Here is a 12,479-nt window from a genome sequence, read left to right on the forward strand (position 1 = left end):
ATGTGCCGTATCGAAACCTGCCCCGAAAGCATACCTCTGCTTTTCGATTTTCCACGCATCAATAAATTGAACCGGCAAATAGTCGTTCGAGATCACGCAGAATTCACCAAAATATTTCACGATCGCCCCTGCATTGGCGACCAGTCGTGAAAGCCAGGCGGACAGATTCTTCGACAGAAGGCCTCAACTTCAGATCCGGAAAATGTCAGTTAATGATAGTGCGTTTCCGATAACAGCTTACGTAGAAGAGCGTATACCAGTATATTCGAAAAGCCGTAATACGCAGAGTGTACGTCGCCATATTCCTCAGAGAGCGAGCGAATTGCATGAAGCCGCTCGAAATGTTTTGAATCATTGAACGAAATCGGCGGTCACAAAGCTATAGTCTTCGTCAAGTTTTTCAACAGTCGACCAGACTGATTCACCCCGAATTTAATAAACGGAAGACTGCTCACTAGACCACACCAAATAAAAGGTGTAGCGGTACTTTTCTCGTAATTGCAATCGCGAAAGTCACCATGTTGGCGACCAGTGTCAATTTTGGGAATCGATCTAAAGGTATCCTTCCAGACTCGCTTATGAAAGCAAAGTTCGAATCGTAGAAGGCTTACTGGAGCACCGGGCTTCGTGATGCAGAGCGTTCTTCAGGCTGTCTCATAACTCAATATCAAAGCCTCTCTGGTGCCACCATCGGCACAAAGATACCCGTTTTCCTGAATTCGGCATTCGACATGCCGTTGTATCGCCTGAAACTTCCAACCTGTCGGTCTGCCACCGTGCCGCATCGTCCCATAGGTCTCGTGACGATGATCTGCGATCCACGCCTACAACATTGACAACAACGTCTTTATAACATTTATCGTGCATTTAGCAACAAGAATCAGAGCTCACCGAAGACGGTCATCAAGAGCCGTTCTGCGCAGAAACTCGTTCGAATTTCATTTCATTAAGATCATGCTCGCTCGTCAACATATGACCATTCATACTTCAGCTTAAAACATATTCAACATGGTTTATTTAACATGAACATTAAGGTGAAATCAGATTACCACTGGACCATGAGGTGTCTTTGGTTCAAGCAGCAGAGAGGTATTATACCGGACTTCCGGGATCGATATCGGTAGCGATAATATCACCATCGGTATGTTTCTTTGTTCCCTGCTCATATCATCACACTTAGCACAACATTATTGCCAGCCAGCACCGCTATTTCAACCAACATACAGCCACATTGATAAACATACGGTGTTAACCTTCGTGATGGTGCCTTCGTGAAGCGGGCGACCGGAGAACATGCGCCGAAGGAATGCCGGTGAATAGTACCGATTCGTCAGCACGGTCACTTCCTCGGAAAGCGAAGCACTTTCGAAAAGCCAAAGCCCAGCTCGTGGTTGTCGCGTCCTCCACCACGCTCGCACGACAGTCGTCGCCGGGTAGGTAAAGAAAAGAATATCAATGTCGACATAACAGTACCGTTACCGACATGGCACAACGCCGCCAAAAGAATGGAACATTCATATTTACCACTTTACTAAGTTCACAAGATGCTCGAAACGACCGCGCTCCGCATAATCACCATCGTGGCCGTCAACATACTGGCGACATGAGATATCGCCTTTGCCGTCAGTATCGGGAAGATAAGCGTCAAGGTCACCAAATAAACTAGCGTCTTCGGTATCGACTTCAATAAAATCAACATTGGCGTCATCGAAACCACGATCAAGTTAACAAGAAAGTTGAAAGGAAGTCAGCCGCTGGCACTCGGTAACGCATCGCGTTCACCACTGAAGACATTGGGTACAACAGTTCATGACATCGCCGCCAACAGTTAACGACGGACGTACGACGCCGAATAGCTACGTAATAATAATAACCATTAGTCTTTAAACATACCCGTTATCGTATGCCCGACAGAAAACAATCGCTGGATCACGAAAATAGAATTACGTGGAATGTCACCGTCGTTTCCAAACAAGCATAATTGGAGCCAGCCGCAGGCGAACAAACTCACTTCGGGCAGGACACATGGGTCACGCCGTTAGCATGACCGAAGTTCCAGCCTTCGAAGTCAAGCCGCCAACACGTCGCCATGGACTTCTCTGTTCAATGTTGTTGGTCCTCACTATTGCAGAGATCATTGTTTATCGAGCCATTAACGTTATTACAGCAGCCGTAAAGAATACTTTTCAGAAGATACATCAGTGAGAATAGAAAGCGAGACTTCAGTAAAGCTTCATATTTAAAATGAATAAAGTTATCATCGTCGGCCACGCGAACAGATGTTTCGACTCATGCCATACGCCCTGGTATAACCACTATTGGCGATGCTGGTGATCAATAGTTTAATGTCTTCATCATTTTCGAATACGGGGAATTACATCATTAAAATAAGAAATGAAGAGTATCCATCAACTATTCCCGGAATTGATGCACGTGAGGAGGAAATTGAAGTTTACGCTGCCTTCGAAAGAAGAGCTCGCCAAATGACGATGCATGCGTATGTGGTAGCCAGCTCAGACTGAAGCTGAGCCGTAAAGGCCTGTCGAGAGGTTACGTCACCTACCAGAATATTATCATACTGACCGAAGTCACCAGTTCCGCTGTACCATTGTCGGTACAGGATCAAGGCTCATATTTTGCCTTTTGTATGACGCCCACTACGACGCTTCACCATCAAGAATATACGGGCTACCGAACATGCACGTATCGAGCCAGAAGTTACAAATGTGGAAAGCTGTTGAATGATACAATTCTCACTTTGGCAAAGAAGAAGTTGACTTCAAACATAACCTTCAACAGTCATCATATCTCCAAATATTATCTAATCATATTTAGCAGTAATAAAGACATCAATTCTGGCTCTGACTTGCAAAGTTTGTTAAAATCATATTATCATGAGCAACAAAATTTTCGATCAGACATTTCATTGAAAATACGTATATATTTCGTCAACCGTAAATCCTCTTCCTGAAATGTCATTATTGGCATCAGTCTCATTTGAAATAAAGTTAAATGGTTGCCAGCCGTTTATTCAAGATTGTCTATTAAAACACTCACCTAACTCAAGATCATTACGTTAGACAGCCATTCCTCTCTCACGACGATTTGTGAGTTGTTCAGTAACACTACGAGTCTTCACTAGCAATGCTTCATTGGTCTGGTATTCGTAACACACGATTGAATACAATCGAATTAAGTAACTTCGATCGATAAGGGATATTAAGGGAAGACAGCCTGGTCAGAAGAAGTCTCGGACGACATTTCATCAGATACAGACAGCTTTTGAAAGCTCTTGAAAATAAAGAAAGAAAGCCGATAGAGCATCTTACTTGAAGTCAGTGTTTATCAGAAGATATTGGCTTTCGATGCTAATGTTCACCATTTTTCTGTGTAGCTTCGAGTATTAATCGAAAGATTTCAGCAGTCAGCCTGCAATAAGTTGCTTCAGTCATTCTTTCGTAGTGGAAAGTGCCATAGCTTGTTCTTCTCCGAAAATATAAGGACACATTATCCATTCATGCAGGGAGTCGCGCAGTTAGCACATTGCTTTCATCAAGAGCCTTTATCACAGTGTTGAGTCCATCGCCATGGCAGGTTCCAGCACCACTGTGCGATGATGATGATGATGACGATGATGATGCCCCACGGCACTCCTACACCTACGGAGACCTGGTAATGGATCCAGCATCCGCCGTTCCACAGATTCTGTGACAGAAATGATCCACAATACCTGCTTGTCTCCACATAGAGATTCTGCAGACAGAAATGGACCACAATACCTGCTTGTTTCACATGGAGATTCTGACAGAAATGGATCCACAATACCCATGTTGTCTCCACATGGAGATTCTGCATGAATGGATCCACACTACCCCATGCTTGTCTCCACATAGAGATTCTGTGACAGAATGGATCCACACACCCCATGCTTGTTTCACATGGAGATTCTGTGACAGAATGGATCCACACCACCATGCTTGTTCCATTATTAGAGATTCTGTGACAGAATGGATCCAATAATACCAATGCTTGTCTCCAGACAGAATGGACCACAAAGTACCCCATGCTTGCTCACACGGAGATTCTGTGACAGAATGATCCACAATATCCCATGCCTGTTCCACACGGAGACTTGCACAGAATGGATCCACAGGCACCATGCTTGTCTCCACAAGGAGACTTCCAGACAGAATGGACTACCACCCCATGCTTGTCTCCACAGAGATTCTGAGACAGAAATGGGATCCAATAATACCCGCATGCCTGTCTCCACATAGAGATTTTTCCAGGACAGAATGGGATTACCATGCTTGTCTTCACATGGAGATTCTTAAATATGAATGGATCCATTAGTCCATGTTGAATTAATATGAGATTTCTGTGCACAGAATGGACACACCCCATGCTTGTCTTCCGAGCCCTAGACAGAATGGATCCGACACCCCTACGTTGTTTCACATAGAGATTCTTTCAGACAGAATGGACTATTAATACCATAAAGGTTGTCTTCATTACGACGCAGACAGAATGATTCATTATTCACCCCTTACGCTTGTCTTCAATATTAGAGATTCCCAGACAGAATGGACCATTGTCACCAAGCCAGTCTTGACAGAAATGGACCATAAATTTCGCTCGTCTCCAATATTTGAGATTCTTGCGACAGAATGGACTCGATAATACCCCATGGTTGTCAACAAGATGGAGATTCTGGTGACAGAATGGGATCCATAGTAGCCCATGCTCGTCTTCATTGTGAGATTTCAGACAGAATGGACCATAATAACATGTTAGTCTTCACTACGGAGATTCTGACAGAATGGATCCATCAATAATTACGCTTCAGTTCATCTTCTGGTGACAGAACGATCCGACACTCATTGTTCACCAGCCAGAATGAGACTGTTCATCCACGTAGACGGTGACAGAATGGACTAACACATGCTTGCGCTCAATATTGACATTCTGTGACAGAACGGACCATACATGCCTGTTCAATACGGGAGATTCTTGGTGACAGAATGGATCCACACCCCATGCTTTCACCCTTCCATTTCGATTCAGAATGGATCCACAGTATCTCATGCTGTTCTCACATAGATTCGTGACAGAATGGACCATAATACCTTCAGTTGTTTCATGGATTCTGTGACAGAACGGACCATTAAAATTCATGCTGTTTCAATATAGAGCCCAGACAGAATGGACCATTGTTACCACAGCTATTCAATATTGAGCATCTCAGACAGAATGACCAATGACCATGTTATTCTCTGTGACAGGACCATCAGTACCATAACCATAATACCACGTTGTCTTCATTTGAGACTCCCCAGACAGAATGGACCATCGACTGTTCATCGCTATTTCCACATAGAGACTTTCAGACAGAATGGATCCACTCGAATATTACGTTAATGACTTGAGATTCAGACATCGGATCCATTCACTATTGCTTGTGTCTCACATAGACTTGTGACAGAATGGGATTCAACACTAATTAATGCTTCACATGGAGATTCTGTTGGATCCAATAATACCATTGTTCACATATCCATCTTCCCCAGAATAGATCCTCAGTAACAAGCTTCCTTTTGATAACGTGTTCTTGAACAGAAGATTCTTTCTCCCAGTTAAAATCTTCCACGATTTGATAGTAGAAAATAGATCCGTATCATCGGTTATCATCATCATCAAGAATAGACAGCAGCAAGAATAGCTTTTCCATAAACACAGTGAACTATCCATTACTAGATTAGTGAATCGCTGTTGAGAACAGCAATTATTGAGGGAAATCAATAATACATAAAATGGGTTTCGAGTGTTCATCCTTAAAATCTGATAACAAAATATTTCCAAGACAATTAGTTCTATTCGTAGGTTGTCAAGCAGGAAATAGGCCCCTTGTCCATTTCCTATACAACACTCAGAAGGTATTTTTTTATGTAATTGTTGATTTCCTCAATGAAATTTGCTGCTGTTTCTCCAGCAACGTTCACTAGTACTAGTTTGTTTTAATGGATCGCTCACTAATCGCCTTGTGTTTTATGGAGAAAGTATTCTTGCTGCTGAGTGCAAGCGTGTGCTGTGCAAGTAGATGCAATATTCTTGATGTGTGGTGAAACGGTGAGTGATTTTTTTGTGGATCTGTGCTGATGTCAGCATTTTCATTGCTACCTAGAGTGCCTATCAAATCATTTCTCTTTGTTGGAAGGGACACAACTCACTGTATAATGGAGGGAGGAAGGAATCACTATGTTCAAATTTTGTTGTTTATAAGGAAGCTTGGTGTACTGGGGATCTATTCTGGGGTAGTGTGGATCCATATGTGGAGACAAGCATGGGTATTGTGGATCCATTCTGTCACAGAATCTCCATGTGGAGACAAGCATTGGGTAGTGTGGATCCATTCTGTCACAGAATCTCTATGTGGAGACAAGCATGGGATAGTGTGGATCCATTCTGTCACAGAATCTCCAAGTGGAGACAAGCATGTGGTAGTGTGGATCCATTCTGTCACAGAATCTCTATGTGGAGACAAGCATTGGGTAGTGTGGATCCATTCTGTCACAGAATCTCCATGTGGAGACAAGCATGGGGCATTGTGGATCCATTCTGTCACAGAATCTCCATGTAGAGACAAGCATGATGGGTATTGTGGATCCATTCTGTCACAGAATCTCTATGTGGAGACAAGCATGGGTACTGTGGATCCATTCTGTCACAGAATCTCCATATGGGAGACAAGCAAGGGGTATTGTGGATCCATTCTGTCACAGAATCTCTATGTGGAAACAAGCATGGGGTACTGTGGATCCATTCTGTCACAGAATCTCCATATGGAAACAAGCAAGGGGTATTGTGGATCCATTCTGTCACAGAATCTCTATGTGGAGACAAGCATGGGATACTGTGGATCCATTCTGGGTCTCCAAGTGGAGACAAGCATGGGGTAGTGTGGATCCATTCTGTCACAGAATCTCCATGTGGAGACAAGCATGGGATATTGTGGATCCATTCTGTCACAGAATCTCCATGTGGAGACAAGCATGGGGTAGTGTGGATCCATTCTGTCACAGAATCTCCATGTGGAGACAAGCATGGGGTAGTGTGGATCCATTCTGTCACAGAATCTCCATGTGGAGACAAGCAAGGGTAGTGTGGATCCATTCTGTCACAGAATCTCCATGTGGAGACAAGCATTGGGGTAGTGTGGATCCATTCTGTCACAGAATCTCCATGTGGAGACAAGCATGGGGTATTGTGGATCCATTCTGTCACAGAATCTCCATGTGGAGACAAGCATGGAGGTACTGTGGATCCATTCTGTCACAGAATCTCCATGTGGAGACAAGCATGGGGTATTGTGGATCCATTCTGTCACAGAATCTCCATGTGGAGACAAGCATGGGGTACTGTGGATCCATTCTGTCACAGAATCTCCATGTGGAGACAAGCATGGGGTATTGTGGATCCATTCTGTCACAGAATCTCTATGTGAGACAAGCATGGGGTATTGTGGATCCATTCTGTCACAGAATCTCTATGTGGGAGACAAGCATGGGTACTGTGGATCCATTCTGGAATCTCCATGTGGAGACAAGCATGGGTAGTGTGGATCCATTCTGTCACAGAATCTCCATGTGGAGACAAGCATGGGGTATTGTGGATCCATTCTGTCACAGAATCTCTATGTGGAGACAAGCATGGGATACTGTGGATCCATTCTGTCACAGAATCTCCATGTGGAGACAAGCATGTGGTATTGGATGGATCTGTCACATTCCATGTGGGGGAGACAGAATCTCTACAGTGGGAGACAAGCATTGGGTATTGTGGATCCATTCTGTCACAGAATCTCTATGTGGAGACAAGCATGGGTATTGTGGATCCATTCTGTCACAGAATCTCCATGTGGAGACAAGCATGAGGTACTGGGATCCATTCTGTCACAGAATCTCCATGTGGAGACAAGCATGGGGTATTGTGGATCCATTCTGTCACAGAATCTCCATGTGGAGACAAGCATGGAGTACTGTGGATCCATTCTGTCACAGAATCTCCATGTGGAGACAAGCATGGGGTATTGTGGATCCATTCTGTCACAGAATCTCCATGTGGAGACAAGCATGGGTAGTGTGGATCCATTCTGTCACAGAATCTCCATGTGGAGACAAGCATGGGGTATTGTGGATCCATTCTGTCACAGAATCTCCATGTGGAGACAAGCATGGGTAATTGTGGATCCATTCTGTCACAGAATCTCCATGTGGAGACAAGCATGGGTATTGTGGATCCATTCTGTCACAGAATCTCCATGTGGAGACAAGCATGGGGTATTGTGGATCCATTCTGTCACAGAATCTCCATGTGGAGACAAGCATGGGGTATTGTGGATCCATTCTGTCACAGAATCTCTATGTGGAGACAAGCATGGGATACTGTGGATCCATTCTGGGTCTCCATGTGGAGAGTGTAGGAATTGCCATGGGGCATCATCATCATCATCATCATCATCATCATCATCACCTGATGGTGCTGGGTCAGCCTGCACCATAACCTGCCCCGATGGACTCAACCACTGTGGTAAAGGGCTCTTTAACATTAAGCAGTAATACTTCTTTCACACCGGCTCACTTCGCCTGAATAAGTTCAGCTATTACCAATATTTATTCCTTGTATTTTCAGGAGAAGAATAAGAAGCTATGGCACACTCCGTACTACGAGAATGAACTAAAACTGAAGCAGCTGTACATAAAGATTTGTAAGAAGCTGCCAAGTTATGGATGCAAAATCTTTCAGGTGAAGGAAATACTCAGAGGAAACACACAGAAAAAGGTAAATTTAGACATTAAACGCATCAGGGTAGATAACTCTTCTGATAAACACTGACTCCCAGAATAAGATCTCTATCAGCTTTCTTTATGCATTTTATTTTTCAAAGAAACTTTTCAAAAATATAATCTGTATCCCTGAATGGGTAAATACCGTAATCGTTGCAAAGAAGGACTTACAAATTAATCCACTTTCATTTTTATTGAAATGTGTATAATTATCCCTTATGTCAAGGAACCTTGGTGTTGGTAACATTCAATCATTGTGTTGCAGATACCCAGGTTATTAGGCATTGCCAGTGAGAAGATAGTGTTACTGGACAATAAAACCAAACTCCTCGCCAAATCACAAAACATTCGTAACTTGGAGGATTGGCTGTCTGGCACAGGGAAAGCCCATGATGGCCTGGTCTTGGAGTTTCGTGGGTCAAAACCATGGGCGTTTGTGATGCCCACACTAGACAATCTTAAGTCAGTAACAGCAGCCATTTGGCAGGCGCTAGATATGGATGGACGATTCCTTAATAATGGCACGCTCAGGAGGGATAGTTTCGAGTTCGGTAAGAATATATACATGTATTTTCAAATGAGAATGTCTGTCCAAGAAATTTTGTTTAAGCATGATGTATGATTTTAACAAACACCAAGTCAAATTCAAATTGATCTCTTTTATTCTGCTAAAATATATGATTAGATAAATATTTACTGGAATTATGATGATAATTTGAAGGTTATGTTTGAAATTCAACTTGAAGCAGTGACTGTCTTTGCTTTAAGTAGGAATTGGCATATCAGTGTAAGCTTCAGATCCACATTTTGTAACTACAGTATTACATTGCATAATTCGAATCACCTCCCGTGGTGTAGTGGTTAGAGCGTCCGCCCGGAGAGAGGAAGGTCGTGGGTTCGATCCCCGACCGCGTCATACCAAAAGACGTTAAAATATGGTACTTGTTGGTCCCTGCCTGGCACTCGGCATTAATGGGTACAACAAGGACTGGTCGGCTCGGAGTCAGTATGATGTGTCTGAGTAGGGTATTCATGCTTCACTGCGCATGCATGGTATCTCAGTGGGCTAGCACTATAAAACCAGCTTCAGTCTGGGCTAGTACAAGCAGCCCGCACATACACATACACACACATGCACATCGTCATTTGAGCGAAATATTCTCAAGTACAACGTAAAACTCCAATTTCACCTCACCTCACCTCACATTGCATAATTCAGAATGGATTGGTGGATATATTTCATTTCTTACATTTTTGTGTAGTATCAAGTTCCCATGGTTCAAGGGGAAAATGATGAAGGTTGTAGAAGCTATTGATTACCCAGCATCATAATGAATGGTGTTATAGGAAGGGGCAAAGTATATTAATTTTGGTGTAACATGAGGTGTCAAACTATTTTACATCTGTTATATTTCACAACCGACATTGATTAACTGTCATTTTGTGTTCATTATGAAACTACTGAAGTACTCACTCTCAAATATTCTCACTGATGTATCTCTGAAAATATTCTTTGCAACATATGTGGCATTGTGTGGTCATGTGGGTAGATCTCAGGTCACAATAAGGTGAAGTTAACTAACATTGGGCACAGAGAGTCCATGGCGACCGTGTTTGGCAGCTTGACTCCTGAGAGTTTCTAGGACTTCAGTCATGCCCCACAACGAAGCACATGTGATACATGTGGTCTCACCTTACAGAAGTGAGTTTGTTCAAAATTGCCTCTGTCCTCCCTGCAGTAGTCTGAATTTGAACCTTAAGAGCCTGACAGGTGACCGGTTGTATTCTCCACATGGAGTGTTCTGTACTCATTGACCAGGGGTAATATGTCAGTGCTTTGAACATGCAATGTGCGTGGATAAATGTGCAAGATAAATGGACTATTATTGTCCCCCGCCACAACGGGGGGGGACTATGTATTCAGCGGCGTCCGTACGTACGTATTCCCGATTCTTGTTAACGCGATATCTCATGAACTGTTGTACCCAATGTCTTCAAATTTGGTGACAGCCTACATTGGGAGATTATGCAGACACCAGTTGATTTGGGTGACCTTGATCTTATTTTCAAGGTCACCACGGCACTTTGACCACTTTTCAAACTCTTGTTAACGCGATATCTCATGGACTGTTGTACCCAATGTCTTCAAATTTGGTGACAGTTTACATTGGGGTATTACACAGACACTAGTTTATTTGGGTGACCTTGACCTTATCTTCAAGGTCACCACGATACTTTGACCGCTTTTTAAAGGCGATATCTCATAAAACATTGCACCCAATGTTTTCAAGTATGTTGACAGCCTACATTGGGTGATTATGCAGACACCAGTCATTTCAGGCATCTTGTATGTGACCCAAAAATAAAAAGTAGTAAATATAGATATTCCATTCTTTAGCGGCGGGGGACATTGCCATATCAGTGGCAAACACTTGTTATTATATTATATTATATGTCAGTATTGATATTCTTTTCTTTACAGACTTCCACCGACGACAGCTGTCGATGCAGACGGAGATGAGGAGTGGGACACAGTACGCCACAGAGCTGGAGCAGCTTCAGAAGATGCTTCACTTCCCCGAGGAAGTGGCCATGATGCTGACAGACTCCGAACACAGCCTCTTCACCAGCATTCCTTCCGCGCAGTATGTGCGACAGGTCACAATTGACCTCTCAAGGTCACCCACTCACAGGAAGCACCCATGCGTGGAAGATCTTATACAGAGGTTTAATGAGGTACACAGAATATGTTTATCAATGTAATGCTTATGTTGAAAGTTAAATGCCAGTGCACAAACAGCTAATGTGTTGTACTAAATTAATGATCTCAGAGCAGAACAAAAACACTCTGATAGTGACATATTATCACTCTCATTAAGATCCGATCAAGTCCAGTATAATACCTCTCTGCTTGCTTGAAGACCAAAAGACACCTCCTTCAATTCAAAGTGGTCAAAATATGATTCCTGCCCAATATCGTTATTTAAATAAATCATATTGGAAATATGTTTTTTAAGCTGAAGTATAGATAGTCATATATGATGTGACAATGACAAGGCAGGCATGAGTCTTAAGAAATAAAGTAAGAATTCAGACAAGAGTTCTATGAGGAAAATGTTTCTGCACCAAGGGGAACAACTCTTGATGACCAGTCTCTACAGACAGTCAAATTCAGGCTCTGGTTCTTGTTTATAAATGTGTTTGTCATGTTATAAAGACGTTGTTGTCAATGTTGTAGGTGACGACGTGGATCACCCAGATCATCATCACACAGGCCACCCATGAGGACAGGAAGGCTGTGTTGTCTTGTATCCTGAGACTGGCTGTCTACTGCTTCGTCCTCGGCAACTTCAACTCCGCAGTTGAGATACTGGCAGGACTCAGGTGACTATCTCTAGCAGCATGGCAATCAAAGATGCAGATTCTAGGAAGAGCAGGGTATCTTTTGTGCCAGTAGATTAACACAGAAGGGCTACATGAATGTGGGGTTATGGGATAGCCTAGAAAATTTTGCTCATCACACAGAAGACCCAGTGCACCAGGCTAAACCTTCCCTGGGGCAGTTCTACTCTCGGAATTCCAGACTTGCTTCATAAGCAGGTCACAAATTATGAGGATACCTTGCGTCAATTTATA

The 12,479-nt window shown here is 43.1% G+C and overlaps 1 protein-coding gene across 1 annotated transcript in view; it reads left to right on the forward strand.

Moving 5' to 3' along the window:
- Positions 1–1,306: 1,306 nt before the first annotated feature.
- Positions 1,307–12,479, forward strand: part of LOC124255389 (1-phosphatidylinositol 4,5-bisphosphate phosphodiesterase epsilon-1-like) — an 87,340-nt gene continuing 76,167 nt past the window's right edge. Inside the window, 6 exon segments of the mRNA XM_046689298.1 lie at positions 1,307–1,433; positions 3,572–3,672; positions 8,689–8,838; positions 9,109–9,394; positions 11,326–11,579; positions 12,082–12,227. Of these exon segments, the coding sequence (XP_046545254.1) occupies positions 1,307–1,433; positions 3,572–3,672; positions 8,689–8,838; positions 9,109–9,394; positions 11,326–11,579; positions 12,082–12,227 (1,064 nt within the window).

The sequence above is a fragment of the Haliotis rubra genome, unplaced genomic scaffold, assembly GCF_003918875.1.
Source record: "Haliotis rubra isolate DU_JTF1 unplaced genomic scaffold, ASM391887v1 Scf1153, whole genome shotgun sequence".
Taxonomy (NCBI): Eukaryota; Metazoa; Mollusca; class Gastropoda; order Lepetellida; family Haliotidae; genus Haliotis; species Haliotis rubra.